A 22,050-nucleotide genomic window follows, 5' to 3' on the forward strand; every position below is an offset into this window, starting at 1 on the left:
TCCTCACTAATTGGCTACTTCCCCCGGAACAGATCAAAGTCATTAATGTAGTAGATCCTTTTCAGAACAAAGGTCTGGCTGCAATGATATCAATCTGCCAAACCCGTTTCCTCTTTGTTGACGGTTGGAAACGGACCACTGTTATTAAATAACGGGGCTTCCAATTTGCAGAGGCCTCTAAACGGTTCAATGGAACAATTGACCAATTGATGTAGAATAACTGGATTCATTTTTTAGGGTGTTGAGATGTATTTCCATTCCCGTATGTCACAGACAATAGCACTGTTTCTACTTACGGCTAAAATATTTGATCGTCTCTCTCACCTTTTTATGCTCTATTTCCCACGGCTGTCTTTTTCTGTTGGCTAAAATTCTTCAAACCCATCTCCATTCCTGTCGTGGAGATTCAGCATTATTCACGGTGCTCTAGCTGGGCATTTTTCTAGTTCCGTCTGATGTCCCGGGACAAAGTTGGCTTAGCCGAGGACTTGAGCGGCTCAGCCAACTTTGTCCTAATTGGCCATTCTTAGGAGTGCAATACAGTCCTGCATTCCTCTTACGATTTAATATCATCCCAGTAGGTAGAAATTCCGCTCACCATGCGCGCCTCGAGTTCTTGCCTTTCAGTGAGCCTTGGGGAAGTTACGGTGTCATTCAGTGACGGCTGTTCATGTAAATTGTCAATTTCAGTTCTGTCGAGCTGACTCACCTGCGTTGGGAGGCCTCAACTATTTCCCAGTGCAGATATTGCTGTCTTGGGTATGGCAATTTTCTTTAGAAACATATGGCGGTCCTTTCTTGTTAATTGATGCAAATGAGCACAGAAGCCTTGTGTTGTCTGAGACACTGCTGTCAGTAGTCCAGTAGTGTTGTTTAGGAACTAAAGGCAACAAGGAATTTCAGTAAAAAATTAGCATTAAATCCATCCTAATTATTAAGTTGTGACAGGAAACCACCTTACATTATAAGCTCTGTAGCTAACCGTTAATTATCAACAAAGCAAAGAGCGAGAGAATAGTGACTACAAAATATAGCTAAAATATTAAAATTAGTCTGATTTATTGTTTGACCTTGATATCACTAACAAGTTTTCAGAGATGTATATTAATGGAGATGTTGCGCAGGCTTTTACTTATGAGTATGAGATTTATCGACATAATCCAAAGGTATAGTGCCCTCGTGTGGCAAGATTCTTCAAATCCTCACCATCGCTGTGCATGCAGACCGCTGAGCACCGTGTGTCGTGGAACCTCCTGCTTTACCTTTAGTATTGGATTTGAACTCCATATTGGTATTCAATATTATATAACTTGGACCGAGGGGAAACCCCCCCCTAGAAACGAGACGTCCCAGCTGACTCACAGAGGTGTCGGTGGACCGTGTGGGACGGGTGTGGGACCTTCCTGGTTACCTGGACACATCTCCAACGCACCGGTCATTGGTTCTGCTTTAAGTAGGCTGCAGATTATATCGGAGTTGATTCATAGGTAAGCTACCGCGAGACAAATTGCACAGGAAATGGGAAATGCCACATTAACATGTAATGAGAATGAACTAAGTAATCTCTAATTAGATTGCCCTTTTAGAAAGGGGAGCGTGTCTGTGATCCCGGAGAACTTGCCATGAACCTTTATAACAGCTTCTTTATGATGGAAAACTTTCTCAGGTATTATCCTACAGTGCTTAATGATAGCATTTATTTTACTTTACTGTATTCCTGCCTGAAAAATTGACATATAAAGCTTGAACGGCGCACAACACATTTGTGAGGTGATCAAGGGAAGAATTCAACAGCCAGACCAATGACTCACACAGCTGCGTGATGGAGAAGAGTCGCCTCCACTTTTAATTAGTCCAGCAGCCAATTTGAAAACAGAGATAGAAAAGGATGGACATGACGAATACCGACATATTAAAAGCAAGGTCAGATTTGGGGCTTTCACTTCACAGTTTCTTTCACTCCCTGTCACAACGCTTTTGCGGGAATCCAAAATGTCAGACACAGAGGTTTAAGATGAACTACGTCTACCGATCACCACCGAGGCCTCAGGAACCGTGAAGGGGACCAATTTCACGGAAAATTATAAATGATAGAGGTTGAACCATACATTACTCATGTGATTGTCTGTTGAGTCTCTTGATAGTGATTTTCAGTTCAATGTGACTACTGCCTTTTGGATTTGTAATCTTAGGGTTTGAAGTAATGTCAAAAGTATTTTTTTTTTATGTGAATATATAACTGAATAGAACAAGGCATACAAAATTAACATTCACACAAGGAGGGTTCAAATGTCCGGGTACATTTTTCAACCAATATCGACCTACTGAATCCGAAGCTCAGCTCTGAGGTGAATGAATGCAATAATATTAAGCTGACATGTCTCCAGAGGTATTGGTATTAGTTATCTACACACTGTATTTTCAGGTACCAGATCAGACAGACATGCCTCCTCTTTGTAACGTCATACGTGGATCTGGTTTCTGACGACAAAATAAAAACTAAGCTACAAACGAAAAAAACTGAAACCAAACAGCACTTTACAAAATGTTACTATACACGTAATATCTCAAATCAAACTATACAACAGTACAAAATTGCTTTTAACTCTTCTCTCCTAGAATGTATATTTGCTGACATGGTACAGAGCATACAGAAACTTTTATAAAATGCAACAAAGCGCAAAAAAAGTACAACAAACACAACAATAAAATATAATGACTTAAAGAAAATATAAAACAGAGTAGATGGGGCATTGAAAAGAAAACTGAACCTCAATTAAAGACAAACAACATACATTAAAGTTAAGCAACAATATCAAGTTCACATTTTCCCTCGTTATATCTATACTGTGGTGTCACGGCAAATCATGTCCTGTAGTGGTCCGTTGCCTAAAACTCTCCAACCCATTGAAATAACAGCAGCTGAACTTCCTGTTCATCAATCCCAGCCTCTCTTCTGTACTTTTTTGTTTTTTTCTAACTTCATTTCCTCCCTATTCTGAAGGCATTCAGGTGAGTTTCTCTAGTTCATTGAAAACACCCAGCATCTCCTACGCAGTGTTCTTGATAGCATTCTCATTTAGCTTTTCCATGTAGTTCCTAAGATCCTGTGAGTCCCCGAGCTCAATGTCTGGACACACCCATTTTATCTCACTGGTCTGCACAAGCGCTAACGGGCTGAGCGCCGGACATCCGTTACCGGACTTGGCGTTGGAAAAGGTGGTGAACTTCACCCGCTTTCTCTTGGTAGTGGGTGAGTTAAGGGACTCGCTCCGGTGATCCCTCCCACTCGCGCTGCAGCCTCCGTAAATCCCCCCGTTGAGTAACTGACTACCCTCCTGCAGGGCCCCACCCAGCTCGTCCTGCTGCTGCTGCTGCTGCAGGCACAGGCCCTCGTCTTGGCCCAGCCAAACCCAGTCGTGGGCGTGGGGCATCGCCTCCGGGGCCTCCAGGGACAGCTGCTTGCTGCGGTACTTGTAGGCGTACGAGATGCAGTTGATGAGAAACACCAGGATGGCCAGGCAGAAGACCCCCAGCAGGGCGTACATTCCAATCTCCAGGTCTGTCAGGCTTCGCCGGGACGGTAGCAGGTCGTCGTCGGTGCTGCGGCTACGAGGCAGCTCCGCCTGGTCTGGGTATTCGGAGAACTCGTTCGGGACCCTGGCCCCGCTGTCCGCTGACAGACGGCCGCCACTTGGTCTCACTGGCACGTGGCCCCTGATGGTGGTGGCTCCACGGTTGATTATGCCAGTTTCTACGTCAGCAATGGACCCGCCGTAGTACGGGGGATCGGGCCGCGTTCGCCGGTCTCCCGGTGGTCTGTATTGCTCCCCTTGCTGACCAAACCGTGTCTGTATGTTTGCCATTCCGGTGGCCAAGCTAGTGCGGCGTTTTCCCTTCTGGCACACCTCCGATTGGCTCATTTCAACGCGCACGAGCAACCCCTGACCCTCCCCCTTGGCAACAACGATTGGCCATTTCCACGCCGCGCTGTGCTTTACCGCCACCACCCGTTCGTCCAAAGAGGTGGCTGTCAGGGTAAAATGGGCCGGGTTGTAGTTGTCTAGAGCGGTCATGGAGCCGTCGCTGAACTGGAGCCAAGCGCTGATGAGCGACTCCTGATGGAATAAACAAACGGAAATAGTTTTTATTAGAATAGCAAAAATAACTCTGTCCCAGTAATCTGCACACTTCCAATTGATGCACCGGAACGACTGTAGAATAAAACCCGAGAAATACGCTGGAAGCAAAAGTGAGCCTTAATTACAGTAGACGGGCTCATAGAAACAATTGGATATGAAACTATTATCCTGAAACCCAAATAGTCTTTTCTCTTAAAGGGAAGAGACGGAAGCGGTTTCAATTCGAAATTCTAATTATTGGAATGACAGCGCAGTTCAGTGGTAGGATATGCAAATCAAAGAGATTGCTTGACTATAGCAGGCGTGAATTAATTATAAAAGGAAAATTGCAAGACATAGAATATATTTCCTATTAACTCTGATTCAGCCAAATACAATGTGCAGCACCAATACAGTGAAGACCATCATCCGCACTGTTAAAAGATTAACGTTATCAAATGCAACAAGATATTTTTATGGCGAGGATTAGTACCTGTTTGAGTGATTCAATGACTTCCTGTGTGGCTGCAGTGGCGACAATGGCCCTGTTGCTGCCCGGGCTGAGCTGCAGGGACAGAGACAGTCCAGAGACCAACTGCACCCCCAGCTCCGTCACGCTCACTTTGTCATCTAGAACCCGAACGGTCCTCTCAGCCAGGACCGCCGACGTCAAAGGGGACAGCACCTGCAGCACACAGACGCACGTCGGCTTGTCACCATCCAATCTAACTGTGCCAGTGAATGAAGGCATGTTGCTAGCAGCAACTGTTGTTGACCAGGAAGTGGCAGAGGGCACTTTAAAATCGTGCACGTTAAATCAGGCTTGATCTATATAGTTGATCTTCATAGTTCTTTCTTCTATTGGTTCACAACTTATTAAATGTCACCTTAGTTCAGAACTGTAAATAAAGTCTTAAAGCAAAAACATACTACAAAAATAAATGTAAAATATTAATGCTCAGGCAAAAGAGGGCGGTTGCCAGGATGACATCATTTGTCTGAGCCTACAACCAAATCCCTTCTCATTTGACAATGATTTTGGGTAGTTAGTTATTTAGAATATCAAATTACTTGGTAAATACTTAGTTTTCCTTGTCCCTGTTAGGAGACCTTCATATTATTTTAATGAAGTGGGAAATGATGGCAAAAACGCTCTCATGGTTTAAAGTAAGTTCATTTACTAAAGTATTGTCCTTTTTCTTGAGAACCACCCTAATACTGTATTTATTTGATAACTCCAGTTACCAGCTACCTTGCAAATGCATGCATAGCAACATATAAATGCCACTTTCCTCACATGCAAACATATAAAGGCCAGCTCACTAACACATTCTCCGCCCCCCCGAGGTGGCAGAGGTGTAAGCGTGTAAATAGTTGTGATTATTGTTACGAGATGAGAATTCCTCCCATCCGCTCCAATTAGGGCTTCCGTCTCGCCGCCAGCCGCCCCCTCATGGCCGCATTTACCAGCTATAATGAACTGTCAGCAGCTATCGCTGCCTCTTTTGTGCAGACCCCTTTCCTTATTTTCCTCCCTATGGTTCACCTCTTTTCATTTTCCCTTTTGCCTCCCACACAGTGAACCTGAAATCCTTGAATGGTAGGCAAGGCCAAATTCATTGAAATACGGGCATGTGGTTTAACCTCCCAATTTGAGATGAGTGCAAAAGTTTAACAAGCGGATTGGTGGTGATTGTGACTCGAATTCATTAGCAGGCAAACTGATCGTGTGTCTGAAAAAGGAAAGCAAAATAAACAACGTCACAAAATGAGAAAAAGATTAAACAAAATGCGATGATTTCGAAAGATGCTTTATGCTTTGCTAACTAGGAAGCTAATGAAATACAAGTACTTCCCAACTTCTTTCTCCTGGAAATGACAGGAGCGCAATCTCTAACCGGGACAAAACTCTTATCAAGAACCCAGGAGCATTTTTTTTTTTTTTGCATCGCTGATTTATTTCCTTCTATATTTAACCAAGACTACACACTATCAAATGTCCAAATATCTGTGCTTTGGCTGCTCTCCTCGCAAAGATGTCAAGGCTGCATTCCTTTTATTCTGACCCCCCCTCCTCCCCTTTATCACAGTCCTCAGTTCAATTTTCAGAGATGTCGTCTCTCTCCTTAAACCCATTAGAGAGATTGCAGATCTTTGGCCTTCGTAGGGTAGTCGTGAGATTGCCCAGACGAAGTGAAGCCCTCCCTCACACCGGCCCCTAAATTCTTTGCTTTATTCCACCACCAGAGAACAATTAAAGACCCCTTCCAGGCGTGCTTCTTCAAAGCTCTTTTCTGTTGTACTATTTCTCTTTAAATCTTGTTTAATGCATCCCAACAATGTTATAAACCGGCGTTGGCCAGACGTTGTCGCAAACTCACCGTTAATGGCAAAATAGGTTCAACACACGAATGGATTAATTCATTTTCTTCTCAAACCGCATTGAACTTGCAGTATGTTAATGATCACATCCCCAATTCTACTGCTACTGTGGAATCGTTTAATACCTTAGTGGCCTTTTGAAATCCTTTCCTTTCCTTTAATTGTCAAATCAAAGTCCTTCATTGCAATTCTGAACAGTTTGATCAAGAATGTAACCCCTAATATTTTATGTATTCAAAAGATCGGGGATTTATTACACGTATTTGGATGATTAAGGCAGAAATCCTTCACTTTGAACGATGGAGCGCTCAAGCTCACGTGTCTCTCAACCTGCACTTGAACATAGAACATGACACCACTAATGTTTAAAAAGCCCCAGTCCAGCTTCAGCAACACTCAACAATAGTATTTTAGTAAAAGAGAGAAGGTATACTCAATAATATCCAGCGTGGGCTTAAATGATTAGAAACTATTTGCTGCTCGTATGGTAGAAAGATAAAAATATACTCAATTATTTGATTTGGAAAATGTTCCACAACAGCTAACCCGAGTGGTTCATGGCGCTGAACTCATGCTTTACTTTGGACATTTCAACAAGTGTTTTTCTCTTTTAAGCCAAAAGCTTTGTGCTAAATCCAGATCAAGTTTCTTTTTTAATAATTTAACCTTTCCAGAGAGCACCTGGGCAGCAGGCCAAAGATATGTTGAATATCAAATCATTTCTGCATCATTTCAATTAACCTTTATTGAATTTACATTTTAGGAGATTATTAGAGATGCACAATGAATTGTTTTCTCAAAATGATGACTGGAGTCATAATTTGTTAAGTTATATATAAAAATATATTTGTTAAAAGAGACGTGTGTGTGTGTGTTTCAAAATACCAATTTAAATGAAAATTGTCATGTTAGTGCATACACATCATATGCAGACTTTTCCATTAATCAAAAAATACAATTTGTTATGTTTTCCAAATCAATCAGCCCGACATATTCTATGTACCAGCAATTATAAATCACTATGAAAGAGCTAGATCAAGCTGCTCTTAATAGAAAACCAAATGACGGGATATTATTTCTTCATTACTGTGATATTCCTCTAATGGGTTTAAGTCCTCATGGTCAAAATGAAGGCAAACAAAACAAATTGGCACCACTTTTGATGGATACTTCATCCAAAAAGAAAGAAACCCCAGGCTGTATATTTACCGCCAATCCAAAAGTGCCATTTCTTTCAAAGCCAAACTACTCAAAATTGCCTTAAACATTACTTTCTGACCCGGTATTTCTGACATCTTACACAAACAGAAAAACAAATGCAGTATATTGTTGCACGTCTGTCTACGTAGTCTCACACACAGTACACCGGTAAATCAGGAGCATTTAAGGCTTCAACAAATAATATTAAAATACAGTTTGTTGAATGGCCCACAGAGCCGATCCCCCCCCCTCCACTGTATAACATCTCAGATCAGTTAGATGAAAATCCACCACATGATAACCTTGAACTGAAACTAGCCAACTAACTATTTATCAGTGTTGAGCTTTTAAAAGTCAATCTCGCATAACTTTTCTTTCCATTTAAAGTAGTAAATGCCAGATTGATGACGTTGGTTCACGGTGACGGTGGACACAGCATGAACCTCGGCTGCAGTATAACGCACATGCCGTTCTTATTGTTGTATGTGAAGAGAGAGAGAGAAAGAGAGAACTCTCTGACTCTTTCTCTTCCTGCAGAGGTGCAGGCTGGTCGGAGACGTGCCGGGCTACCACGTTTCTCTTTTAGCTCATGATGGGCTTAAGTATTTGTGCTATGCTGCGATCAATGCAGTTGCTTTTTGTAAGCCGTTCTCTTTGCACAGCCAAACCAGTTGTGTCTTTTCTCCACATCTTCCAAATGTCTCGCTCACTCGCAACCTCTTTCTCTTTACTTTTTAGTCGTTGCCGAACCCCCGCCCCCCCAAAAAAACAATTGCTTTTTAGCATTTAGCACTTATTCAGAGACACTCTTTTGGCTATCTGATGGATGGACGTCCAACATTCAATCAACCCCTTAAAAAATATTGTTTTCTCACCTGGTGGTCCGCTTGCTTGACGCTGGGTTGATGGGAGTTTGAACACAAAGGGGCTTAAAACCGTATCAAGCTCTTCAGTTATACATTTGAGCTAAACTTTTGATTAGTGGAGATTCTCTTCTTTCTTTCTTTAATACTGTCTTGTGAACTGATAATATTGAGATGGAGTTATCTATTTCACCAAATACTTGTGCAGTACGTCCCCACATGTCAGATTTTTGAGTGGTGCTCGCTGGCTGTTGGAAACACAGCCCAGCTAATAAGGGCAGCGTGCGCAAGATTGAGATTAAAGTCGTCAGAGTCAAATGATGACGGATGAATTGCAACTCAAATGGCAGATTGTTTAGTTGCTCCTGTGTCGACTGAAAATTCTGTTAACGTGACGGATGTGTCCGTCAGTGCTGATTGGCTTGGGCGAAGTCACTCCCCCAGCGGAACGTTTACTCGCTCGTGGTGTCGGACCGGAGTGAAACAAAAAAGCAATGCATTTTGCTAACAAAACACACACACACGCGCACACACCTGTAGTTTGGTGATTCCAGCGCTCGTTCCCACTAGAACTTGTCCATCCAGCAGTTGTGCCACCTTCGGGACCTCCACCCTCAGAAAGTCCTTGACCAGTTGTGTCACCTCCACCTGCCAGTCGCTACCCAGCAGGAAGCTCTGCTGACCGAGGCCGCCCTCCTCCGCGGCTCCCCTGACGTCTCCCCCGTCCGCCACAAAGTGCGTGAGGACGCGCAGGGTGGTGCTCTGATACTGGGCCACGCAGCCACCCTCCTTCCTCTCGTCCGCTGCGTCGTCTTCATTCCGGTCATCAGTGACCCTCTCGTACCTGGACGGACGACAAAGGGACGGGCAGGCGAGCGTTGGGTCAAATTGGGAGGAGCGTGAAGAAATGTGAGCGCAGATGGCGCAAGTACCACAGTGTAGTTCGTGGTGTTTCAAGCAGTCCTCAGGGGACCAATACTTTGAAGTAGGCTTGTAATTTTCCTCCTCACCATTAATGCACACAAAGTCTTACTGCAGTGCAGTCAACGCCTTTAATTTCCGTTGTGCTGCAGGTTTTTTCCCGAAAGTCCGAGGCTCCCAGTGTTTCCAAAAAATCCATTAAAAGCACCTCGCGGAGACAAACTGCTGCCTCGCCTTTCTCATTTTCTTTAAAAGGGCAACTGATATTTTGCTGTATGTCTGCCATTTATTTGGCCCGCAGCAAACACTTACAGACATCTCAGAAAAATATCAGTTTTGTTACAAATGAACGATTGCAATCGCAGTATGGGGGGGGGGGGGGGGGGGTTTTGCACATTTGTTCCGCACTATTCCTCCTACTTAAGTGAAGTTTATATGGCCCTTCATCACATTAACGGGCACACATTAGAGCGGGGAAGGTCGGACAGGAAGGGCGAGGGTTGGCAATTCGGAAAAATCCTGCAATGCATTACGAAAGGGGTCTTATTGGTGCCACTACGGATGTAATAAAACATCCAACCATTGATACAAATAGAACACCTTCCTAATGTTTTACGGCGCCGAAGCCATTAGGCACCTAGATGTTTGAAACAAGTTGTACCGTACACTTGTAACATTAAAAAAGTAATTACAAAGCTGAAATAGAAAATGAAAAAACCCATCTCCTTCAGAACCGGCTGTTTTAAGGGTCCGTTTGATTCTCCTCTGCGCTACAAATATTATATATTCTCAACAGGTTGCCGTGCGTCATGATTAACTGAAATGCGTCTGTACCTCCCAAAGGTCCGTATCCTGCTTCCAGAAAAACAAACAAACAAACTGCTCCCTGTTGGCAATGAAGAGGAACGTTGCTATAGCTATTAGGTGCATACGTCACCCTTACCCATCCTGCATCCTCCATCTCTCTCTACAACCATAGTGATCTTTCTAGTTGTCCCGAGCGTTACCATTGTCATATATTTCTCTCTCTTTACGTCTTGACTCTCCTTCTGTATTTCATACATCAATTTTTTAACTTGACTTGACTTTAATCCCTTTCTCTCTCACTCTGCTTTTCTTTCTCACTCACCCACTAACACCTTTTCATTCTCTTTCACTTTCCAGCTCTGCCTGCATCTCCGTCTCTAACAGTCAGCTGGCCGGGGGGGGGAGTGACAGTGACAGTTTCCATTAGGTTTAATGAGGCACGGCCGCTCAGGCAGAAAAATGGGCTGACAGGTTAACATGCTGTGGCCCAACGGCTTGGCTTAGCTCCTATGGCCTCCTTTCTCCATGCGCCCCCCCCCCCAAAAAAACACCATCTCCCCCCTTCGTCCACATCAGTGAGGGGACGGCAGCCTAAACCAAGGTGACATTTGTGGCCGGCAACAGAAACACGAGGTCAGGCCATGTTTGAGGCGGTGAGTGACTGGTTGGTCAAGGTGTGCAATCCGGTGGCTGGCGCGCTCATGTGAGTGCGCACGTCAGCGCGTGGTCGAATCGGGCGCGTTGACCCATTATGGTAAACAAAAAAAAGTCGATTTAGTTTTTGATATACTCCAGCGTTGTTCGTGCAGTGATGCAATGACGGACACGACTAATGGGATCAGGCGTGGACAGCAAGGCCGTTAGAGCGCCACCCTGTGGCGTGTTGGCCGATGGGACATGGCACGTGACTCCGTGCCAGGAATGTACGTTAAAAAATGTGTATTCCATATAATTTCATATCATATACAAATCTTTTTCCATTTAAAGTATTAAAAAAATTAAAAATTGTGGATGGACGTTCTCACCCATTACTTAATTCAATTACTTACTAACAATAAAGACAATCTATATGTCAATGGATAGATTATTTACATGTATATAATATATAATATTTATCCTTTCAGTACAAACCCACTGTGCCCCGTGTCTTTACCATAGTTAGATTAGTCAGTGCATGTTGATAACGATCTGTTAATTTGATTTGGGTTATCTCTTTTTTAATGAGACATATTTTTTAATTAAATAAAAATATCAATATTACCATATTATCAATAATGGAAATATCCTTATTGCGAACGCATCGTAAAACTCCCCACGCAGCGAACACATTGTGCACTCTTCTTTCACTAGGAATTTTGGCCACGCTCTGTAATGCAATCATTAATTTCTTATTCACCATAAGTACCCTTTGGGAGACCAGTGGATCCAATGAATTATGAGACACTCGTTTTAGCTCCTCTGCATCTGCACCTGCATTTTATGCCTCGCATATCTGCACCAACATTATCAAGATAATTTATTGTGGCCTCCATTTATTTTACCTGGTAAAGAATGTGATCTGTTCTCACGCAGGAAGTGTTAAAAACTTCTCAAGTTAATGACCTAAACAAAGAAGCTTAGACTTTCCCTGTAGGGGAAACTTGCTGTGATACATGGGCAGACACTAGATACAACCTAAAATCTATTCAGCCTTTAGCTTGGCGTGCTGGGAATATAGTTGCCGTATGCATTCTAATGCAATGCTGCAATTCAACACAAAACAGGCATGCATGGTACGAAATAAAAACCGATGCGAAGGACAATCGGGTCTTACCTTCTATTACCAGTACCAACGGGAACCCTCCAGCCTTTAATCTGGCTGAGCTCTGGGTCGGCCAAGTCGATGACCAAGGGCAGGCGGGGCATCCACACGCTCATCTCCAGCTGGGCGCTCAGGAAACTGTAGGTAAAGTTGAGCATCACCCTCTTCCCTCTTGTCTCCTTCCCGTTGACATACACATAGTCGCAGCGCTCGGACACCTGGACAAACAAAGGGGGGAAGTGAGGGAGGCAGCGTGATGAGAGACAAACTCCAAGCGATAAAGGAAGAAGGTTACGCCGATTGAGACCAGAAACTTGGGAAATGTATTTAAATTCTATATTTGAAGTTATTTGAACATAATGCCTCTAGAAATGCGTCAACTTAGGAAAGAAAGATCTTCTGTTTTTTCTGCATAGTTGGCTTTTGTCGGCGTGCTGCAGCATGGAAAGATTTGGCATTGCTTCAGTAAAACCTCAAGTGTCAGCTCTGCTGAGTTTCTTGTGTGTGCACAGATAACTCTTTAGTTGCACGTGCATGCAGGACGATATCTGTCACAAAGTAATGTCACTCTGGTTCCAACTGAACAGATGGTGCTGAATAAAAAGCGCAAACTTGCTTCATCAAACCAAAGGGATGAAACCTCAAACCGAATTGAGATTGATCGGTACAGATCCAATCGGTTATTGAGGTTTGGTTGATGCGTCTCCAAAATAGGAAAAAAAAAGATCTCGTCTTTAATGTCTGTCTATTATCTTCTAAGTGCCAGAATCTGTTTGGCTTCCAGTCCCTCGCATTTCATTCTCAAATACCATCATAAGCTTGATTGGCACAACTGGTAATTTCAGCACATGTCCCCATTACTAACGATCGCTCCTTTGTAACAAACCACTCACAAGAAGACTGTCATCTGTCTCCACATCTTTTGCATAGAACTTTGGCTTTAGTTCCAAATTATGTCAGACCAGCCCCCGATGACAGCCTGGTGTCTGTCAGTTCTCTGCTCCTCCTCCTCCTCTCTTTCGGTTCCTCTTTCTCTCCCAGTCTCTCCCTCGTCCTTCTGCGGTGTTACTGTGAAGCGGTGCTCCAGGAGGGCCGATTTTCAGGCTTTAATCAAAGTGGGAACAAAGAATGTCCACTCAAGTGCATCTGCACGTGATTTTACCTTTTTATATACAGTATAAAAATGAGGTCGCTGCTTTTGATATGATTAACAGTGCGTACTCAATGGAACCTGGGTGGACATTATTCCATTAATGGATTAATTGATTGTCAGGAATTGCCAAAAATTGTAATAAAAAGAATTAATAAAAAAAATGACTTTTTCTTCTTCCCAAAATATGAGAATTTTCAGAATTTTTCTCAATTAATATAATATAATTTATTTGAGGGATTTTGACGGTCGATGTGACAAAACGAGATATTTGAAAGGCTTTATGACGTCAAACGCGGTCATTGTTCTTCGTGAAATTCTATGCACTTTAAAAGCAGCTTTTTGAATCATCAACAGGTTGGTTTAATATATGACATGAATGGTCATAGTTTCATCCGCAAGGGATGGTAGGAGACGAGCGGGTTACCTCGAGTTATCTCGAGCGTAGTGCATGTTAGGACGACCAAACTGCAGCTTCACTTGTAGTCTTGATAGCATATAAACAGTCACTTAACTGAGGTGCAATTCACTTGTGTGTCTTCAAAAGTGCTTTGGACTACAGTTCGCCGGCTGTTGAAAAAGTAATAAAAAAAACGGTGTGTTCTTCATTTGAGGAAGTCGACCTGTCGGCGCTCGCTGGCAGTTGATGCAAGTTGACGTTGATGGATTGTGTATTGTAGGAAAATGACTCTATGTAGGAGGTGTGTGTGTGTGTGGTGAAGTCACATGAACGCACAAACACACGACGTGCACTAATGTGCAGGTTTTCAAAAGGCAACCATCCAGAAAGTGAGCTGAAACAAATCCACTTCAATGCTCATTGAATCTCCTCTGTTTCTGTTCTCCCTTTTCACTGTTCATTTCCTCTCCCTTCCTCCCCCCCTCTCTCTCTCGCTCTGCCTGCCTCACCTCACTGTGTCACCTCCATAGTTAAATCAGTTTATGTCAAGTTGTCATCCCATCTCTACCTGTTCTAGTTGTGCTCGACTTTGTCTCCCAATTCTAGATCCATCTTCCTCTTTTTTCCTTTTGAAGACAAAGGAAGTTAAAACCAAACAGACTAAAATGAGATCTGCTGAAGGTGACATCTTGTGCGCGGCGTGAAAAATGTGTCACGAAACCACGCAGATGTCCGTGTCACCTCTCCGTGGCGACGATTCATTGTGTTGCTAATCGCGCAGGCTTGAAACGCATCCAGAGTGACACACACACACACACACACACACACACACACACAAACAACGATAAGGACTCCACAGGATCCAAATCAGAGTGAGGCTGACATGGGGGAGATAAATGATAACTGAGTAAAACTGTCCAGTTCCTGAGAGACGGATTTGGCAATTATATCGCAGCAGCCCTTTTTCAAAGGAAATTAAGAATGTGTTGAATTCATCAAAATAATTGTCTTAACACTAAACGGAAATTCAGGGCACTTAGCTTAAGTGCTATTTTTCTTTGATTCTTGCCTAGAGCGGCAATTAAGTGTGATTTCCTTCATTGTGCGCTTTGAATGGAATTATGAAGTGAGGTGTATTGAATACATCCCAGGGCTCGACGTCACTGTGATAAATGGAGGACAGAACCAGTACACCTCACCTTTTTAAAACTGAACATAAAAACACGTCCTCGCTATTTCTTCAGCCTTATATTCAAATCAAATCCTTTATTAGAAAAGAAGAAAGGACAGACTTAAAACCAGATCTTAAAACAAGTTTTTAGATTTGATGAACACAATCGTATTACCCTGCCGTTCATTGTTTTTGATTCTTTATTTTAGGAGAAAAAAATGAATCAATATTTGTTTTCGAGGAGGCGAGATCCTACTGTGTCATGCTAATCGCTGGCCCGGCCGGTCGCTGTATAGCACGGAGCTACTTATGAGCTGTGGGCAACTGGCATTGACGTCACGTCTAAAGAGGAGGTCACTTTAACAATAGAGGGTAGGTTAATCGCACTGAGCGCATGAAATATAGACTTTGTCCGTGTGATGTTTCCCGTATCTCTCTGAAAAGCCATTGTGAAGTTCAGTGCGGGCAGCGCTCCGGCTGTCCCCGTCTTGGCAATACCGACACACAGTCAATAGCTGGCCACCCGGGGCGGCACCTGCCAGTCAACGCGGCCACCTGCTGTTTTATGCATAACTTTTAAGTCTTATTATTGTTAAACGGGTTGGGTATATAAATTGGCTATATGCACAAAAAACAGGAATAAACATGTTTATTTCGGCTCCGCTGGCGAGCGTTCTCACACGGGGGTCTACAGACACCGGCTCGCTTTTGCCTCCAGGCCTCAAATGATTTGAGCGACTGTAGATTTTGGCACCGCCTCGTTGGCTCCGTTTCTCAGCACTGGAGGTTTATGCTCGGTAAATCCACAACATAATTGGCTTTCCGTCAGGTTGGCTGTAACTTGTAATAGCTATTGTTCTGCATTTTCAAATGGGAACTATTTTAGGAGCCGCTGTTGTCTTTGCGTGTAAGGACGACGGCCCAGCGGCAGCCTTTATAAATGGGAGATGAGACCAAACTGTTCCTATCGTACTCATATTTTAATGATTTTATTTTCCAAAACGTTGCTCTGGACTGCAGAGAGCACACATGAATCCCACAACAGAAGTCTAGCAATATTTGACCAAATTCCTAAATTCGTCTTGGATTCCCAAAACAAATCCCGCGTGGCGTAACAATGCCGTCTTTTCTAAGCTCAATGGGAACGGCAAAGAAGGGCCGCAGTTCAGCTGCAGCCGTAGTCTGAACAATCATCACATCCACAGCAGCTGTCAGTCAGTTTGACGGGAGAGAGAGAGCAATACATGCACAATGTAAAGTCACGTGAAATGCTAATAATTTGCAAACAAAACGATGAGACAGAAAAATCCCACGTGACGTTTGCCACGTTGAGCAGCTTCTACTGTCAGAATAAGAATAAGAATAATGTTCAATGCCATTGCACAATAATAATTGACTTATTAAGCAATGAATTAGACCGAAGGAGTGAAACACTCTTTTCACAAGCGACGCCATCACGGCAGTGTTTAATCTTCTGATTATCTTCTCAATTAAGCAATTAAATCATCCGGACGATACGTTTTCATAAAACAAGGGAATGGGGACAATCACGATGGAGATGTTCTCAGGGGAAAAAAAACCTTAGTGCAACAAAGTTTCCTTTTGAAAATAGGGTGGAGGGAAGAGGGGCTCCGCTTTCTGTTCCCAATCTAGATGGGTGGGCACGGGAGGACGCTGCCGAGGTCAGCGTCACCATGTGTGGTTCTTTTTCGGCGGGTAATTAAACCCTTTGAGAGATCTGTTTCTTCTCTTCTCTCTGATATGCATGTGTGGTTCACAGAAACACAAATCGGCTCCTCAATATATCGCAGACACGCTTCCAACAGTGTTCTTTTTGTTTTTTTTTCAAACAAGTTCATACTGTTGATGTGTCTGTTTCTCCTCATTTCTCCTTTCATATAACACCTTGGGGACATGGTGGAGGGCAGAGCTGCCTCATTTACTCACTAATCCAATAAGGTTTAAGAATGATTACGAGAATCAATTGTCAGCTTTTTATGGTTTGTCAAAGCATGCAGTAAGGAAGTAGCAAACAATGGACGTTTTGTTGTTGCATACAGTTAGCCTACAAAACAAAGAGGTATTTAATGCAAACACTAATCCCATTGATGTCTTTTATATTATATGTAATGAGCGGAGGGACATTGGAGTTGTAATTTTGTCTAATGAAACTCCAACCTGTTCTCTTCATGAAATTTAGCTCTTTAGAAAATATGAGTAATTATCTTATTTGTGTACCTTTACAGCTACTGTTGCCTACAAGATTACAGCTGCAGTGAGAAGAGTTTTCTTCCAGAAGCTTGTTTAATGAAGACAGTTAAATCTCTCTATTTCGTTCGCTGGAGAAGTTAAGCATCTGCAAAAATAACACCTTTTATTGACTACTGGACAGCAAAGCACAAGGCAAAAGACACATTTGGGTAAAACAAAAGGCAGCAGTTTGAAACGCATCCCCCGCTAACCTTGATGACTTGTTCGTCTGTTGACTTGCACTCCACTGATTCAGTTACATCAGAGATCGCTCCGTCCGTTCCCACGGTGACTACTTTCACCGGCACGGCTACTGTTCGCCCATTCAGAACGGCTGTGTTGAGGATCTCAGTGTCCTGCAGGGGGGGAAAAAAGACACAAATCAGCAGGTTACACTGACCGCAGCATGATTAATCCTGAAGTGGATCTTAGTCAATATCGTTATTATTCAGGCCAAACGTATTCAAAGACTTCCGATAAGGATCTCTGAAATGTTATAGGTTGAAAAGGGTTCGTCGCTGCCGGCCAGGAATCATGAAAAGGGTTTTCAGATCAGTCGCCATCATCGGCAGGGTGACCGATCTGACTGTGACCTCCAAAACCGTTCAACAAATCCCTGTTGGAAAAGTGACTCTGTTTTATGGTTTGAGGAATCAATGTTTGGAGTGTGGTTTAGGAGCAAACACGACATGGTTGCGGAACGTTCAATGTAGGAAGGAAAAATCGCTTTTACTTTGTCGTGGTACAAATGTTGTGCTGCCCACGTGCAGATCTCAACGCAGATGAGAACGATGCGAGATCCCCCCCCCTCCCCCCTTATTTAACTCCATCATCAACTCTGGAGAAGAGGCCAATTATTGGTTAATTATTAGGTTGTCCGTGTCCTGATTAGGCGAGCGTGTTTACGAGCCTCGTTGTGGCATTTCACCCTCGCTCAGTAAGCGGGGCAATCCTCACTGTCGAGCCCTGCAATGATCGGGATTTGGGCTCCTTCAGAGTTTAATTGATCTTGAGTGGGGATATATTTTAACACCGATATATTCGTGCTTAGCTGACACATCCTGCCAGCTCTTTTTCTTGGACGTTGACAACAGGTCTCGGAGTAACACGTTGTTATGTGTTATCATGAAAATATGATTGTAGAGTGCGAGACGGGGTTGTGTAAGTCATTTCGGACTTTCCTCGGCCTTGTTTAGCACAGCTTGGACCCGGTGCTCGAACTAAGGGAACCTACATGGGAACAATCGGCTTTCTGGCAGCTCTTCAACATATATGGTCTCCAGTCATGTGCGTTACACAGCTGTCGAATTTATGGATGAATGTTCGCGGTTTACTCTTGGATTTCAATGCCTGTTCAAAGGAAAGACTGCCGGTAAGTAGCTCTGGACACAAGTGATTTAATGAGCCTTCCATGTGTTCACTGAATCAGCCGTGTGCATTTGGACTTGCTGACAGCGTGAGAGGTACTTTTTCATTTTGAATTGCCGTGGTTCCAAATAATTCTGAATACATTAACTTGTTTTTCGGTTTCCTCCATGTTTTATCATCAATGTCTCATTCGTCAGAGGGAAGTGCAGCTCATTTCTAAAAGGAATGCAACTGTGTAACCTCAAGGTTAACATTTGTGTCTTCTGCTGTAAGATATTTTCTTATTGAAACATAAAACTAAACAGAAAAATGAATAATTAATTGCTTGAGAGCTAGTAAATTAAAAACAACAATAACAACACTATTTCTGAACGTTATAAGTAGTAACCGAGCTGAGGGGGAAGCGCTTTGACCTAAAACAGTCAAAGCCTGATGCCCTTTCGTGGTCAACCTGGACTGGAAAACATTTTCTATTGTTTGTCAGCAGATTAAATGCGTGTTTGTCCAGAATGCGTCCGTTTATGAAGAGGAATGTAGAAGGGTCGATATTGGTCTAAAGACGTACATGTTAGTGAAGGTCAACTTTTTACAAAACAAAGACTACTATTTCTTCATTGTAAAAAATATAGCAGCTTAGCACCAATTTAATTAAAATTCCACAAATTCTTCTTCTTTGTCACAATTTGGCATCACAATTTGGCACTATTTTTCCATACCCACAATGCAGTGTGTTATGCAGCAAATAGGCGTTGCAACATCACCTGAGGACATTGAGGATTGAGCGAGAGCTTCCACTCACCCTACTTTGTTTTGGGAATTGGAACTTTTAATCAATCAATTCTATTTCATCAGTTATTTGTCGTTAAAATTAATTTTTACAGTATGTCATTGTGAAGCACTTTTTTCCTTGTTTCAGAAAATTATTATAATCACTTTTACTACTACTTACTTTCAAAATTATTATTATTATTTGAAACTTTAACAGCTAATCCCACTCGAGTTGTAAAAAGAGTACTTTGAGAATCAGGCTTAATGTCTAATTACAGGCATTAAAGAGATATAACAAGATACACTTGAGAGCTGAAGGCCTTATAGAGGAGAAGGAAGAAGATAATGAGAACAATTAAGACAACATCTGGTAATCCTTGAACTTCGAGGCTGTCGATTGTACAGAGGATTTGCTATGACGGTGTAACCTGCTCACAGCTTAGCTTCGATACACGTTTTGGTTTCCTAAGAGGCTTCATCCTTTGAAAAGGAAAACTGGTCTCCAGGCAGCTCTTAGTTCATCACATCCCTGTTCGCACTGTTTCTGCAGCCGCTTCTGGTTTTGAGGTAAATGCCAGGATTTAGGCTCCTCTGAACATGTATTCTTTGCATTAATAAGAGGCTTCGGTTCGACCCAGGAAACGTTGGATGGAGAATGTATCTCCCCCGGGGCTTGGAAGGCATCCGGGTCCCCCGGGAGGAGCTGGAAAGGGTTGCTGGTGAGAGGGATGTCTGGAACACCCTCCTCAGCTCGCTGCCGCCCCCCGCCCAAGTGAGCGGGTAAAAAAAACGGATGGAAAGACCCCGAATAATGCCAGAAAGGATCAGACTACCAGCTGATTGTAATTGATCTGAACTCCTTTTCTTCTCCCTGAATTGAAAAGACAGAGAAGGACTTTCCCTTTTCGAATTCATGAAAAATTCTCTGACAAATTCAGCAGAGGGACATGTTGAAACAGCTGTTGCAGCTAGAATCTCTCTCTCTCCCTCCCATTGCATGTCACGTCGCTTTCTCTCTGTCAGGAAAAATATGTTTAGAACTATGACAAGCAGGAAAACTATGAAACTGTATGCAGTTTGTTGCTCCATTTCCGTTACTTTGAGCAACGCTGTCCCTGTGCACACACAACAGCTGAGTGAAGGTCGCATGTATCGCTGCCAATAATGTGGTATTTTTATACTTTCAAGCTTAACCAGAGGAGCTTCAATATGCAAATCAACTCAACTTGGTAATCAGTCAAAAATAGGCCAAAGGTGATACATTAAGTAACGTATGTAATTTCTTATCTGGGAATAAATTGGGTATCATGGTGGTCTGCGTGTTGAAAAAAAACATGAGATGAAAATGAGAAGGTAACTTATGCTCTTCAGGTGTCATGATGATAGGGCGCTATGCAAGGTGTGCTCAAGGTAATATTCCTTCCTTCCATCAATATTCATACTCGGTCCTCTGTGCACAATGAACTACTCTGCCCATAATTATATGATAAGACCGAATGTATAGTCTCTGGAGACAAATAAGCGCCCCGTGAAAAATGTTGCTTGTGTTCCAATCATCTACGTGTAATGGGGATTGCCATTAACGAGCCATTAAGACCGGAACAACTGCATGAAAAGAGAGGGCTTAATGAGCTTCGGCATGTTTTATAGGGAATCTTTGTTTGAGGTGCAAATAATAGAATATTGAGTGAGCTCTGATATAATACACATTTTCTTTCTCTGTGAAATTTGCTCTTTTCTCACCGGGCATCTCCTGGCTGACTAGCGCTCTCCTGGAGCTACAAAGGGCCGAGACTCACGCCCTGTTCACAAAGCCAATATTACACAATGCAGATAAAACCCCATGTCTCCCAATGGCTGCATTATTGGTGTGCACACACATACTGTATGTACTATTTAATAGCTGGTATTAAAACGTCGGCCTAGTACAGATATGAGAGTGGATCACTACTCAAACAGTGATGTGCAGTCGGACTGCGCGGGTGGGCTCTACTACTTGTGTACATTAACCCGCACACTGGTACATACGCGGTACATGAAACACAAGCACAAACGCGGCCTTTCTGCCCAGCTCTTCTCCGGCTCCCCACCAGCTTATCTCAACCACCTCTCATTGCAGTGCAAAAAGACTGCAAGAAGAAGAGCGACGGGGAGAGAGGGAGGAATCGATAAAGGGCCATTACGCCTCTGTGCAGCCGGGGTAAAAGGGCGGAGTGTGTGCGGGCTGATATGGTTGTGGATGAATGATGTGTAAAGGTAGCAGACAACCTACGGAAGCACTTTTTTTTTTTTTTATAAAAGAAAAGGCAATGCGTGCGAATGTCAGCCAGCTCAAGGACAGGACAGATCGCGGCGTTCGGGAGTCACAGCGACAAAACTCTCAGCAATATGGTCCCGTCCTAGTGACTGGGTGGCCATGGAGATGCTTTTTGAAATTCCTTTTAGGAGCGATTTGGAGGCACCTGATGGTGGTTGTTCCTGCAGTGGTCCTGAGTAGTTTCTGTCATATGCATTGAACCTGTTGCACATCTTTTAACTTGTTTATTCCGTACACATGACATCCATCGCATTCTGTCCGACTGCCTAAGGTTTCTTTTCTTCTCTTCCTTTAAGTTATACCTAGTATCTTAGACTGGCCATGGCAACATCAAGAGTGTCATTCTAAATGAAGTGTTTCCCTGATCGAAAAAAACGCTCGATACATTGAAAATACCCACTAAATACATAAGGCAATTTCCACCAGTGGCGCTCATAATTTTTCACTTACTCAATTACTCAGTTATTTATGAGCTCTTTATGATACTGGAGAAGATAAACATGATATATAAGAGGTCAAAGGTCTTCATAC

The 22,050-nt window shown here is 43.1% G+C and overlaps 1 protein-coding gene across 1 annotated transcript in view; it reads right to left on the reverse strand.

Annotated features, from left to right (window-relative positions):
• Positions 1-1,820: 1,820 nt before the first annotated feature.
• The window catches only part of LOC120832061 (transmembrane protein 132C), a 106,179-nt gene continuing 85,949 nt past the window's right edge, over positions 1,821-22,050 (reverse strand). Inside the window, exons 6-10 of the mRNA XM_040198084.2 lie at positions 17,279-17,422; positions 12,108-12,313; positions 9,101-9,410; positions 4,615-4,806; positions 1,821-4,118 (exon numbers count right to left, since the gene is read on the reverse strand). Coding sequence (XP_040054018.2) covers positions 3,051-4,118; positions 4,615-4,806; positions 9,101-9,410; positions 12,108-12,313; positions 17,279-17,422 — 1,920 coding nt within the window. The 3' untranslated portion in view covers positions 1,821-3,050. The remainder of the gene's footprint in view (positions 4,119-4,614; positions 4,807-9,100; positions 9,411-12,107; positions 12,314-17,278; positions 17,423-22,050) is intronic.

This window comes from Gasterosteus aculeatus, chromosome 14 (assembly GCF_964276395.1).
Source record: "Gasterosteus aculeatus chromosome 14, fGasAcu3.hap1.1, whole genome shotgun sequence".
NCBI classification, from domain to species: domain Eukaryota; kingdom Metazoa; phylum Chordata; class Actinopteri; order Perciformes; family Gasterosteidae; genus Gasterosteus; species Gasterosteus aculeatus.